This window comes from Paroedura picta, chromosome 5, assembly GCF_049243985.1.
Source record: "Paroedura picta isolate Pp20150507F chromosome 5, Ppicta_v3.0, whole genome shotgun sequence".
Taxonomy (NCBI): domain Eukaryota; kingdom Metazoa; phylum Chordata; class Lepidosauria; order Squamata; family Gekkonidae; genus Paroedura; species Paroedura picta.
In genome coordinates this window covers 100973129-100988187 of record NC_135373.1, presented here as the reverse complement: position 1 = coordinate 100988187, position 15059 = coordinate 100973129, and the positions used below count along the sequence as shown (strand labels likewise).

Here is a 15059-nt window from a genome sequence, read left to right as displayed (position 1 = left end):
GGCCTCCCTGAGATCCAGGGAAGTTAAGATGACTGATATGGATATGCCACAGTGATTCCATTATGACCTTCCTCCTCTTCACCCAAATGCTGAGGTTTTTTAGATTTGGTACAGCTCGTGATTGTGGCGGAGTAGACAGCTTACCCCAAAGTCCAGTCCAGGAGGTCAGGAGCTGGGGGAGACAGTATTGGCTGGAACGTAGGGTGGGGTGGGGTGGGGTGGGGAGTGAAGTTAAGATCTCAGCAAACCGGGAGAGCCGGACAGGTGCAAAATATGAGCTGGATTCAGATAAGCCAGAGCATGGTCGATGTACAAGCCGGAGTTTGTAGAGCCCAAGTGTGGTCGATGGACAAGCGGGGGTCAAGGAGCCAGAGCAGGGGTGTCAGGTGAGCCACAGGTTGAAGAGCCAGGAGCCACAGGAACATAGCTTTGCCATGGCAAATTGGAGCAGGAGTCTCAGGAGATAGGAAGGGTAACGTATGCATTGACCCCAAAAAGGACCTTGCTTCTAGGTCCTTTTAAAATGCAGCCAAAATGGGTGGGACAGGCTGCTTGTCCTAGGAGATCAGGCCGTGCCTTGTCCATGACAGCTGAGTCTCTCAGTGCTTCCAGGAGATCCTCTGCCTCCAGAGGACCCCCTGGTGCCAGCTCGGAGAATGCAAGCATGACAACCGCCCTCCAATCTCTGGACCTTTTGGAGGCCGCAAATACTACTGCATACACCCCTTTGAAATGTTGGCTAGGGAGCACCTGTTCTATTTTGAAGAACTGTTTTAGCTAAATTCAAGCGCATAGCCATGTTGGTCAAAAATTGAGTACAATAGCACTTTTAAGGCCAATAAAGATTTATTTGAGGCATGAGGACTCAAAATTTTGTGGTGCTTTAACTAAAGTGAAACACTGCCTTGTCAGATATCTGAAGAGGTCACAGAGATGTTATCAGTGGTCAAAAGACAGAAGGGCAATGACTAGGTTCAAATGACTGTCCAATTACATTGCTCATGGAATGACCATCAGCTACTCACTCTCTCTCAGCCTCTCTCACAGGGCTGTCATGACGATAAAATGGGGATGGGGGAAACATGTATACTGTTCTGAGTTCTTGGAAGGAAGGGTGGGATAAAAAGGAAAGGAAAGAGCGAGCTCCTTGCCCTTTCCCCAAATCACATCAAGGCCTGGTTCCTTATCCTCTACTAAACTGTCCCCACACATTCCACAATATCCCACCCTCCCTTTCTCTACATCTCCTCTGGTTCCATCAAGCCCCAATCCTTATTTACTTCTCTATATAAAACAGTGCTGATTTCAGAAAACATGTAAGCCAAATGGAAATACCAGAAGCTTGTGCTAGTACTCAATGTACATGAAAAATAAAAGGTAGGCTTTTTCCAATCATAAACTGGACTGATGACTATCATTTTTGTCCAACTGCCAAGGACTGAGAATGAGGCAACCATAATACGAGATGACAATACTTGCTTCCAAGTGCAGCAAGAGCCAACATGGACCACTATATAGAATCATGGACCTGGGCCCATTCTTAGTTGCTTTACAAACTCACTTGGGTGATGTCTGGGCAAGCTGGCCTCCCTCTGGTTGAGTACATTGAAATTTAACACAAAAATCATATGAGGACTTCTGTATCTTCAGTGTATGACTACCACTAATGCTTGCATTGACTAATCCTAATCCCAGAGCACAACTGGGAGATCTTTTTGTTGCAGATTTCCCATGTGATGTTCTCAGCATGGGAATAACACCTCAAGGTCTTTGTTTGAACAACACAGTCTAAAAATCTGTGCCTTAAACATGTTGATGTGAGAGGGATTAAGGCAACAGCTTGATCGATAGTGCTGACAAAGTATGCCTGAATACACAAAAAGTAGCCAAGTTGCATTTTGTCTGCTCTACTGTTTTGCATCAGAATGGAGCTGCAAAAGGTTTCACCTGAGGGCTGCATCCTCCATCTCAAGCCATAGTTTCACCATTACATCAGCACTACTCTTCCCAGTTGAGATTATTATTTACACTCACTTGGCATTTTAGACAGGCCACAGAGAAAAATCTAAGCACCGTCTTGCATCACCATACCAAGACAATTACACAGAGGCTGCATGTTTGAATCTGCAAACTTGTTATGTAGATAGTGAGTCTAGTATTCCATACAGAACTAGCCACCCTCAGAATATGAGGGACCTCATTTCCTTCAAAAAGATACAGATTTCTAACCTTAGAAGTCTTATTTAATTTTGCTAGTAGAGTGTTTTGAATATAGGGTAGTGAATTAAGTCCCAGGCAGCCAGCAGACAGACTGCTGGCAAGCTACCCCTTTCACCAGCCACCCTCATCTCTATTGCCACAAATGACTGGGGAGGGAAAGTTTGAAAGACACAGTCAGAAGTACTCATGAGAAAGACACGTTGCTTTAAATCAGGTGACTGGCAGTAGCTCTCCAGGATCCTCTGGGCAAGGTTTTTCATAGCTATCTCATCCATTTAACAGGAGATGCCAGGGACTGAGCCTGGAACCTTTAAGAGCAAATATTCAGAATCTGGGAACTGAACAAAAAATAAGAACAGGAGTATACAAAATCCCGAGAGCCTCTTGTGGCGCAGAGTGGTAAGGCAGCCGTCTGAAAGCTTTGCCCATGAGGCTGGGAGTTCAATCCCAGCAGCCGGCTCAAGGTCGACTCAGCCTTCCATCCTTCCGAGGTCGGTAAAATGAGTACCCAGCTTGCTGGGGGGTAAACGGTAATGACTGGGGAAGGCACTGGCAAACCACCCCGTATTGAGTCTGCCATGAAAACGCTAGAGGGCGTCACCCCAAGGGTCAGACATGACTCGGTGCTTGCACAGGGGAAACCTTATACAAAATCCCAAAAGTGAGCACTGTAAATGATCCACCTAGTAATATGTAGGAATGGCATCTCCTGAAGCTAGTGTCTAAATCTGGGTACCTGTGATGATTTGCCAGTCCCTGTCCCACAGTAACAATGCTGCATGCGACCAATTGTGTCACATATAACGCTAGACCTCTGAAAGACATGTCCCAAGCTAGGTTTGTGTTAAATGAAACTTATAGCATTTCGAAAGAGAAAAAAGATTTTTAATATTTTAGATCGTTGATTTCATCTGCCTTGGTTGCAATTCACAGCAGAACAGGGGGCTTCTCGTATTGGTGTGGTCTTGTATCTTCCTGACTGCCACAGACCAATTTCAAGAAAAAGTCCCAGTGTACAGAAACCTCTTCCTTGTACACAACACTTCCTCTTCCCATCCCATAAGCCCCTTCAGGAAATAAGAGCAGGCAAAAGACAGAGTTGACAACTGGGTGTTCAGGCAGCACCTGTGACCTCACATACTACCAGCTAGCAACTCCTACCTTATGGACTGTGGAGGGAAAGGCACATGTGCAGTGACTTTCAGTGGTCAGAGCTGGAGCTTCGCACCCGCTGAAGGAGAACGAAACACTGGATTCACCTGAAGGTTTCTTCTCTTCAGTGGGATGAAGTCATCCACTTCCCACCCAAAAGTACAGAAATAAAGGATAGTGGATGTCAAATTATCAAGCAGCAGGGCTTGGGCAAGACTGGATAGTCAGGCTCCAGTCACTAAGGAAGCAGCTCTGAAAAATCTGCATAAGAATGCCCTACCTGAGTGAGCAGAGGCAGTGAAGAACTTCCCCCACTGAAGTAGAAGGGAGGCACCAGTGTACACAGATAAGAGGTTAGGCAAACTGAAAGCAGTAGGCCCCTGGGAAACCCAGTGCATTTTGTGGCTATGTCGGCACTTGAACCAGGCTCTCCGTAGTTTTAATCTGTACCACTACACCACACTGCCTCTTTATCCCATCGTTAGCAAAGTAGTCATCCTTGAGGGTTTTTTTCTAGCTAAAAATAAAACAATGACCTCACTATACCTTTTTGAAGACTTTCTGATCTGATGCTGCCTGCTTGAGCCTTAAGGCATTATAGCCCGAAGTAAAAAACACACCATTTGTTGTAAACCTGGTGGAATGAGCGCCCCGAAGAGATCAGGGCCCTGCCGGAACTTCCACAATTCCGCAGGGCCTGCAAAAAGGAGCTCTTCCACCAGGCATTTGGTGGGGCCGACTGAGCCATAACACCTACAGGTGCCCCCCAGACTGAGGGACCGAACCTACTGAGGGATTGTCAAGGTATTGTTGAAGTGCCGTTCTAATTGTTCCAGTTGATATGTTGTTGTTATTGTTATACTGTTATATTGATTTTGATATTGATTTGATAGTGTTCTATGTGAATGTTCAAAAATGTTTTATGTAAACCGCCCGTAGGGAAGGGCGGTATAAAAATATAAATAAAAAAATAAAAAAATAAAATAAATAAACTGAGGAATTTTGCTGGTTGTTGGTGCAGAAAGGGAAGTTTCTTTCCTTTTCATTAGGCAGCCCCTGCACTAATGCCTTACAAAGGTTTCTGTCTCCAAGACTACATTACTGCCAGGCCTTAACTGTGTTGAATCCTCACAGGCTTTTTTCTTTGCATTCCCCTTCTTCTCTCACTATGTTTCCAACAGGCTTTCCATATGACAAAATTTCATGTTTTTCTTGACAGCTTCCCCTTAACACATGATTTATTTTTGTTAATTTCAGCTTCAGAAATCTACCAGCAGTCAAAGAATAGAGCTATTGGTTTGCTGCATGGATTTGTGCCACAGTTCCAAACAAACATGCTCCAATTCATTCCTATGCTAAATACATAAAGTACGTTGAGCGATGGCCAGTATTACTGTGATTCACAGACTCATTATTTCAAGAAGATTCCCCTGATGTTGATGGAATGAGACTAAATCAACTCAGTTTATGAACTGAGCCTGCATAATTTTATTTTACTTTTATTGTCTTGTATTTCTGTATTGCCCTCCCTTGTGGCTCAGGGTGGTTTACAAATAACAGGGATAGCACAGCATAATTCATAACATCAGGCAAACAAGAAGTGGCTTCCATAACTGGTGATAGCAAGTATTATAACATTTCCTATGACAGCATTAACTTGCTAACTATGGTTCCATAGGTAGATCAGTTCGGGATTCAACAGGGGTTTTTCTGGGGGGCTCAGTTGATGCTTTTGGTTTGGACACCATTACTGTATGGGATGCTATCTTAGTAACCAGAAGGACTGAAAATAGTTTAAATTCTTTTGTACAATGATCAAAGTTCAGATTTCATAAATTAACTCTGCAGCTTTTCTTCACTCCTGCTGGAGAAACTCCCCAAATTTCAGACATGTGTAGAAGTCTGTCTTAATTTACTATTGTAACCTTTGCCCATTCCTAAAATGTGCATTAAACAATTTCAAAAGTCCAGTGACACCTTCAAGAATACAGCAAAGGCATAGGAAAGGACTCACCAGCTGGTTGTTCTCGTATACATTTTCCTTAGAAAGTGTGTTGAAATCTCTGCAAAGCAAACATATAACAGAGTGTCACGGAGGAAAGTGTAATTCTTTACCAGTTCACAAAGAAACGTGCAAGGCAAGGATCTCAATCAGCCTTTTCAATGTGTAACTTTCAAATCAGAAAATCTCTGCAGTTCAATCATCTTCTATTTTACAGACTGACGGACTTCTGATTGTGCATATTCCAAAAACACAAAGTCAGGAAGTTCAAAAGAACTTCAGAGTTGATCAATTATTCCAGGGACCCTTTTTTAAAAAGAGGAAGAACCAGAGAGACTTCCACAAGGAAACATCTGTTCCACAAATATCTGAATCACAGTTGTGATTCTGAACAATTTCAATGCAAAATGCTCAAGGAAAGGACCCAGTGGATTAGCTTCAGAATCTGGGCCAGGTCACACATGACATTTTAGCCAACAGGATTACTCCACTATATCCCATTATGTAGACTGCTTTGAAATGGACAATTTCCCTACATAAGTTAGCAATGCACTGAGCCTTATGGGAGGGTGGTATAGAAAGATAATAAATAAATAATGAACACCATCATCTATAAAGAATGTATGCCTTTTGCTGCCTTCAGTTTCTCTGGAAGGCATGACTGCCAATGGATTCACAATGAATGCACACATGGACAAACATTTCTATACCTTCACACAAGATAGAATTCGCATAGCTTCCCCCACAACTGCCTAGAGTATGCCTAGAGTCACAACCATTCCCAGTAGAGCTTCCAAACAATCCACGGAACACAGGTCCTCACTCAGCGTGCATCTCAAAAATCTCTTTGTGGTCCCCAACTCTGTCATTATTAAACTGTTCCCTCCTAGTGTTGGGTTGCAGAGTTCCTTCCCCAATCACTAGCAAACAATTAGAATGTATTAAAAATCACAGCAGTTTCAAAATTAGAAACCTAGCAGAGATTTGCAAACACACAACAGGTCGATTAAAGTCATTTAGTTCAGCCAACTTTGCGGAAACAAAGGATCGAGATGTGATTTTTTAAAATGGTCTAAGCCTTATGGTCTTCTACAAAAATGGCTGCACTCACAGTACATTTTAGCCCAGAACAACAGAACTCTCCCCCAATGCCACCAACTCCTGTTAGTCCTTCCAACACTATAACCACACAGGCACTGTTCACTTCTTCCTGTGCTCTGCCAAGACTTGGAGCTTCTCAAAGTTTCACCTCCCTTTCTGTGCAGTTCCTAGTTATTGCGGCTGGGTGTGGATGGGAGGGAGCAGTTACAGAAGAGCTAACCAATTTGATCAGGTTTCCAACATGTGATGCAACAGAAGGAATTCAGCAAGTTAAGACATGGGTCTGCCAAGGTTGGAGGTATAACACATGCACCATACTAGCAATCAGGCTTGGCTATGATGGCAATGTCCATTTGATCATCTCAGCAATTTCCAGACAAAAATGTTCATTTACCATCTTCTCGCCCTCCCTACTTCGTGTATAACCAATGAAATTGAAGAGGCCAAGCCACTTTTGACCACCAGGAGGAATATTCAGTTGGACCTAGATTTATTTAGGAGGGTTTTTTTACTTTTTCTTTTTCCGCAACCGTTTTCAGTTGTGCCAAGCAAGCAGCTCAATGGAGTTTAAGTGCTGGAGGTGCAAACACTGATCAACTCAGTAAGCCATTTGACAACAGCTGTGGTCAACGAGGCAGACAAGCTGGAGGAGCAGCTGCAGAAAGGAGGGAGAAGGGGTGCTTGGCAGTTTAAATCCCATATAATTTAAAATTCCATACAAAAATATAATCCATTTTCATTTAAAATCATATCCATTACTAGAAAAAAAATGCTCTGCCACTAAAACCTGGGGGGCAAATGGATCAAGGTTTACTGCCCAGGCTTGAGATAGATGGGGTGGAGGTAGGCAGGGGAGCCCATTCAGATGTCAATAAGTAGAAGAAGAAGAAGAAGAAGAAGAAGAAGAAGAAGAAGAAGAAGAGGAAGAGGAAGAGGAAGAGGAAGAGGAAGAGGAAGAGGAAGAGGAAGAGGAAGAAGAAGAGTTGGTTCTTATATGCCGCTTTTCCCTAGTAGTTCTCCACGAGGTCCTTGAAAGGACCCAGCAGCTGCATTTTGGATCAGTTGTAATTTCCAAATCAGTATCACATAGAGCGAGTTACAGTAATCTAGCCTGGAGGTGACCATTGCATGGATCATTGCGGCTAGGTGTTCTGGGTCCAGGTGGAGTGCCGGTAGCCTCACCTGTCATAGATGGGAAAATGTCTGACAAGCTATTTTTGGGACCTGTGCCTCCATAGAAAGGGAGATGTCGAGGGTCACCCCCAGATTCCTGATGGTCTGTGCAACTACACCCTGTCATATCAGGGGAGACACACTTCCTTCTCTGATCCCTTCCTTCCCAGCCACAGGACCTCTGTCTTCAGGGGGTTTAGCTTCAGGCAACTTTGTTGGAGCCACTCTTTCACAGCTCCCAGACACCTGTCCAAGGAGTCAGGTGGAATATGGAGCTGGGTGTCATCCACATATTGGTGACACCTGAACCCAAACTCTCAGACAAGCTGGGTGAGAGGTCGCACAAAGATGCTGAATAGTATCAGGCAGAGAATTGTGCCCTGCAGCACTCCACATTGGTTCTGGAACTTCCCCGACTGCAAGGCTGACCCCTATATTTGAACAAGTTCTCTTGCCACAGGCACTCATTTCCTGCGCACCTCTCAGGACCAGATTTGAGCAGGGTCCTCCAATCAGGACTGAAGAAGCAGGAAGTATCTGTCTCTTTACACAAACAACCCTTTCCTTCATTCCCAGCTTACATGCTACATGATGTCAGATCAGGGCAGCAAGTATATCTGAATACAACAGGCTAGATGCTTTAGAAGCAATAATTAAGCTTGACATACAAAAAAATTCATCACAGGCAAAACTGAAAGAAGGTATTGGAATTGTAATATGGTAGCCAGAAGGCTCGTGGGCCAAATCCAGCCACGTGTCTTCCTGGCTCCAGGACTAAGAGTCATGTTTTTAACATCCTTCAGCTTTCAGAGAAGAGAGGAAGAGGAAGCAGTTACCATCACAGACTATTTAAAGTATTACTAGGCAGTCTATGTCCAAGTACTGCACAACTTCCTCAGAATATCCATGTTTCTAGCCCTTCAAATATAACGAGAGGATACAGCTGAAAGCATGTGGGAACCAGCTGAAATCTCACAACTCAGAGAGACTGCAGAAGAAGATTCCCCATAATCAGCAGGCAGGATTGTACCACCCTGCATAGCACCTGGACCCTCTGCATGGGGCAACGGAAGCAGAATAAACAAAAATGCAGACTAAACAATGCTAAGTAAAAAAAACTTTAAGTATTTTATCTAGGCTGCAGGATATGGATTTATTTATGTATTTACTTTGTTTATACCTCCATTTTTCTCCACACCATTTTGCAAAGTGGCTTAGGCTGAAAATGTGCAAGAGCCCAAGGTCACACAACAAGTTTCCATGGCAGAGTGGGGGATCTGAACCCAAGGTCCATTCCGCACAAGTTCAATGTTGCAGGAGTGTGGCAAATTGTAATCGCTACTAATATGCAGTTATGCACAACATCGTACACAATCTGCCACACTCCTGAAACAGTCCCGCTAAAAGCAATTCGTTGAAGCACTTCTAGGGAAATCCCAAAAAGTGGATTCACCCACCGAAAAGCGCTACTCTCTTGCAAGCAATCTGCAACACTAACGAAAAAGACCTGTGCATTAACATTGTTGCGGGTTCAGCAAAGTCCCTCCCCCTGGCTGTCTCCTCTGAACTTCCGGCGAAGCGATCGCCATTTTTTTTTCTCGGAGCGAGCAGAAAGCAACGAACTGGAGAGCCTTCATTCACCCAGCAAGGCTTCTCCAGCTGCAGTCCCTTCACAGAGCTGCTTTAAGTCACCAAGCACAAAACAGCCCCGTTTGCAAGTTCCCTTTATTTTCGGCCAAAAATCGCACCCGTGCACGGGGGGGGGGGGATTTTTTTTTCACTCGGGGGAGCGTGGCAACGATGAATCGGCAGCTCATACGCCAGCTGCCAGCTAGATGGGTCTCTACGTTAGGAGGAAGCAAGGAATCAAGGAATCAAGGCATATTAGTTGCAACGTGTGTTTTTTTTTTTTAAACCTGTTCTTAAAGGCAAAGGAGCTTTTCCGGAGCATGGTAACAACCGTCCATTGGCTGTTCGCTTGATTGACGGCCAGGGGCGGGACAAAGCACGGAAAAAATAGCTTCATTTCTAGCGAGTTTTGCCGAGACCGGAAACCTGTGGGAAACGATTGAAATGCAACCGGATTCCACTACAAAGGCAGGTATGCGTTACGCCGAATTCCACTATTTAAAATTCCGTTTTTTCTTTCTGAAACCAATTTGCCACATTGAACCTTGTGCGGAATGGGCCCAAGTCTTCCAGATCCAAGTGCAACACTCAGACCACTACACCATGCTGGCTTTCAATTTATTTATTTTGGGCATTTATTTTTGGCATATGTAACAGTCTGATCATAAGCTCTCTGACCTGTGGGCATGAGCCAAAAATACATGAGTGTGCAGAACGTCATAGTCTCTTAATTTTGCTGTGATTTGAGCAGTTGATTCTCTAAAATCTAACAGCCCGTTTCTATACAACTATGGGCTGTTCACAATCCCTACCAGAACCTATTAATAATCTGTGCTTCTTTACAAATTCAGCTTAGAAGATGTACTTTTGATCTGTTCAATGAGTGACTTTTGACAATTTCTTTCCAGCCTTTGATCCTCCCGCTTCCAAATCAGGACATGCTCAAGTGGCTGAAATGATTCAACGCTCCCCTTAGATGTCACTTGGAAAAATCCTTTCTTAACATGCCATGGCCTTGTAAGGTGCTGTGTTTCTCGTCTGCAACACAGCTCACACAGCTTAACTGCAAAGTGCTTAGTTAGACCATCTGCTAGGAAAGAGATTTATGTCTGTAGATATTTAACAGCAACAGTTTCTGCTTAATGGGATAGTAATTTTGTTTCAAGGACAGGCACATTTTATCTGTGCAGACTATAGTTCTTTTGAACCTCTTGCTCTGATGTTGTCTCTTGTCATGTGCTCATCTAACAGCTGTCTTCTGGGCCCTCAACAGCTGCTACATGTGTTTTGAAAGCATATGAATTACTCATTGTCCCCATGTATGTTTGCACACCCAAAGTATGGGGCAGCTGACAGAAGCCCTTGGCTCTGTATCTTCTCCACCTCTGCAGACAGAACCTTGTCCAAATTGCTTGCTACAGACTTGTCATTGGCAGTTTGCTCTCTGGTTGGTTTAACTAACAACGAATCTTTCTGTGGCACCTCGGAAAACAATTCAAAATGGATACATAGACCAGAACATAGTGAAAAATAGTCCAAGTTCCTGTCACTGATCATAACATTTACAAAATATATACCCCTATCTAATTCATCTCATGTTTATCCTTTTCCTGGCCCAAGGTTGTATAGACAGTTGTCCCCTCCCTCACAACAACCCATGAGCTAAGTTAGGCTGAGAGCATGCGACTGGGCCAAGGGCACTGAGACAGCTTCCTAGCACAGCAGGGATTTGAACCCAAATCTCCCCAGTTCTAGTATGATATTCTAACCCAGAGATTCCCAACCAGGGGTCTGTGGACCCTTGGGGGCCCACAGGAGTTCTGAAGGGAGTCCGTGGGAACACTGAAGTGGCGTAGTATGGAGGGGGGGCAGACTATATTCTCAGTGCCTGATCTTTTCTGGTCTACATGAGGCAGAGCAGGGAGAGGGAGGCATGGAGAGAGAGAAAAAGGAGTGGAAAGGATGTAGATAGTGATGTCACTTCCTGGGGTGTGGCAGGGGTCATGGCCAGCTGACATCACTTCTGGGGCTCCTCAAAGTCTGAAAAAAAAATTTAGGGGATCCTCCCTGGTCAAAAGGTTGAAAAAGGCTGCTCTAATCAATACATAATGCTGGTTCAGCATTATTATAATTCCCACCTTGCAGAGAGAGGCACACACACACATGAGAGAGAGACACACACACACGATATATTAAGGCTACTTCGTGAGAAGATCTGCAGTTGAATCCTGCAGTTTGTCTCTAAGTGGCCAGCCAAATGCTTTGAGAAGCTCATAAAATGAAAATAGCTACTACCAGTTGCTTGCTATACTCCCACTGAATATGGTGCCATTTTTAACCACCACAGCTAATAGCTACTGATAACCTCCAAGAATCTGTCTGATTAATTTGAAAGCCATCCTGTAGAAATGGTGGAGAAGGGGGGCCAGCAGATGAAAAGGCCTAAGGAAGGTGAAATGCCTTAAATCATTATTGGCAAGGCTGGCTTATTTCTGGTTAACTTAACAAAAGCAACAAGAGCTACAGAGAGATTAAAGGAGACTCTGTGAAATCTGTGTACAGATGCTCTTCACAGCTGCTTTAATTCTGGCAGGGCAAAAGCATTTTACCTGTCAGATTTTTGCACTCCAATGGTATCTCTTTTAAACTGGGCTGCTCCCACATAAGGCAGCTACACATACTTAGGTAATATGCCACAGGCTAGTAGCTGGGACAGGAATGGCACTGGCTTGCTTGTTAAGCATGCATAGCTGCTTTACATGACTAGCAACACGGCATGTTGTGCAAGCACGAAGTCCTCTAATTGAACTTCTTTGCTTCACTAACATCATTTGAAATCAGCTCTACTGGGATGAGGAATTTCCCCCGCTGTAACAGCACCAAGCCATTTCCCCAGTTACTTGCTGAGGTCATAACAAAGCACTACACACACAGGCGGTCCAAGGGGACACTGAAGGATGAAAACTGGGTCACAATCGTTCATCTCTCACTCTTGTCCACTGATGTTTCCTACACAGTACCTTGGATGCTTGATTCCCACACGTCATATTTATAAATAGCAATAAGGAAGGAAGATGCATATTGTTTGAGACAATGCAGGAAATGCTCAAAACAAGAGGAAGAAGAAACATTAATAGTTACATGCAATAACATGTTCGAAAGGCTACAATAATACTAAATAGGAAATGAAAGGGAAGGATGCTATCACCACATACCAAATCAGTTAAAGCAAAAGGGTGAACCAACAAGGTGTGGCAAAGGAAAGTCCATGGATGAGGCAGTTCAACTGACCATAGGTTGCTCATGGACCTTGGAATTTGAATTCTATAAGATCCTTTATCAGCTGCCAAGTCCTTCCATGACTAAGGTGACCAGATTGTCCCACTTTTGGAGGGACATCTGGAGGTACCTGGCAAATTGTACTTATGTTGAAATTAAATATATATATATTACAATACTATTTTTGCATTCTATGTGTTCTATGAAACTTTTTGTTGCTCCATATAGACCAAATTTTTAATCAAGAATCCCCCCCCCCCGGTCAATGGTGTCCCGCTTTACCAATGTTAAAATCTGGCCACCTTATCCATGATATTATATCAATTAAGCTAATAACAATGGCACGCCAAGTAGATATGGGTCTACTGTGATGTCAGAGAAGATCAGCCAAAAGCAAAGGAGAGTAGAAAAAGAGGTCAGCGGTCTCCGAGGAACCCCAGAAGACTCAGTGAGATTCCCTCAAGTCCTTTTTGATGAAACTGGGATATATCTCTCAGATGTCCTAACTAGATTCCACAAGCTCCCCCCTGCATCCTGGAGGAATAATGTACTCATTTGACTCTATTTCCAGATGGGCAGTTTTGTGAAACAGATGCAGCAAAATGAAATAGTAAAGGCTTACAGGTTTTCAGTGTAGTATAAGCTTGTGCAGACCTCAGCTCACTTTGTCAGATGTATGTAATGGGTTTCTGCTCAGCAGATCCAAATACATTGAGGAAGAGGAGTTAAAAATGGAAGACATTTGAAGGGGAAAGTGGCGCATGAGATCCCCTGTAGCCCCTCTCATTTCATTTTACTCAGTCTGGATCACCAAAGGAAGGATTAGATCTCCCTTCCCTTTCAGTATGTATTTTGAGAATTGCGGTGGGAAATCTCAAATCTCAAGCGAGGGAGGCAGACTACAAATGGAGTACATACATAAATAAGTTTAAGAAATATATCTGATTAGGATGAGAGAGTGCAAGACACTACCGGTAGCAGTTACTCAGCGTCAATCAGTGCTGAGAAAGGTGTGACCTTGCGCCTGCGGTTCTAGTGACAACAAGGTTTCCCATCCATGCCAGTTACTGACGCGCGGCTCCCCCTTCCCCCTTGACTCTAGGGAGCCTCAGGGCCGCTCGAGGGCTCCACCTCCTCCCTCAACCTCTCCCAGGAGAAGCCCTCGGGAGTGTCTATGCAACGGCCGCCGCAAGGGCCTCCTCGGGCCAATACGGCGCTCAGGCGAGCTCGGGGCTTCTGGGCCTGGTCCCGTAGTCGCGGGGGTGGGTGGGTGGGTGGGGGAGAGGGGGGGGGCCCGTGGGGCGGGCAGGCGGGCGGTGGGTCGTCCGTACTCACAGCAAATCCGGCCGATTCCGATGGAGGATGGCGCAAAAGGCCAGGCCGTCCCGGAAGGAGCTGCTGAGGTCTCGGATCTCCACGCCCGGGTAGCCCTCGCATTGGCGGCGGCACCAGGCCTGCAAGGCGCTCCGGGGCCCCGACATCGGGCGGGATCCGGGCTCAGGGAGCCAGCGGCCGGGCGAGCGGCATGGATGGGGCGGAGAGGAGGCGGGCGCGGCAGGCTCGGCGCTCCCTGGGTCCGGGCGCCTCTCGTCCAGGCCAGGGGTCCGGGCGGCTCCGCTGTGCTGCCGGCTTCTCCGCTCAGGTTCTCTCCGGGCTCCCCTCCTACCCCCGGGGGGCGCCTCCTCCTGCCCCCGCCCAGCCACACCGCCGGGCTCTGCTCAGACCTGTCGCGGCGGCGGCGGCTTCTCCGCCCATCCTCCCCGCGCCGACCCAGACACAGCGTGCCTGGCTGCGGCTCAGCCAACGAGAGCGGGGCAAGCCGGCCGGGAAGCGGCTGCTGCTGCGGCTGCGGCTGTTGCCCCGGGGGCCATGGCGGGAGGAGGGGGAAGAGGGGGAGGGGGCTTTCGCGATGCGCCCGCCATGCCCGGGGGGTGGGGAGCCCAGGCGCAGAGGCTCGAGCTGGCGAAGGACGGGCCGGGGGGCCCAAACGGAAACTCCGGCGGTCACCCGCAGTCGCCGTCGCAGGCGGAGAGGACGCACGTCGCCTGCGGTTGTCGATAGCCTATCACCAAAACGCTCCCCACCCCCCTCACAAGCACAGCCACCCACGCCCCGCGGCGCCCACCTCAGGCGCAATGTCTCAACCTTGTGTCCCACCTAAATGGACTATGCGTAATTCTGGGATAGCCACGTTCATCTGTCGCTGTCTGCCGGACAAACGTCCCCAACTCCCCCCCCCCTTCCCGTCCAGGAGCTGAGGACCACAGCCGCGGGTCTCCCCCCCCCCCGCCGCCTTTGACCCCTACAGCCACCTTGTGAGGTGGGTCGGGCTGCGTGTGATTAGGCCAAGGTCACTCCACGACATTAATGTAAAGAAAGGGAATGACATGGATCCGAATCGCCAAGACCCGAGATCCAACGCTAACTATTAACCCCTTTTATGAGGAGGAGGGAAGAATGGATTCCATTCTCGCCCCAGACATCCAGGGGTCTAGCTAGCCAA

General features: G+C 46.3%; 1 protein-coding gene across 1 annotated transcript in view; it reads right to left on the bottom strand.

Annotated features, from left to right (window-relative positions):
• MICALL1 (MICAL like 1) overlaps window positions 1-14594 on the bottom strand; it is a 36753-nt gene extending 22159 nt beyond the window's left edge. Inside the window, exons 1-2 of the mRNA XM_077339489.1 lie at window positions 13892-14594; window positions 5387-5435 (exon numbers count right to left, since the gene is read on the bottom strand). Coding sequence (XP_077195604.1) covers window positions 5387-5435; window positions 13892-14037 — 195 coding nt within the window. The 5' untranslated portion in view covers window positions 14038-14594. The remainder of the gene's footprint in view (window positions 1-5386; window positions 5436-13891) is intronic.
• Window positions 14595-15059: the final 465 nt, after the last annotated feature.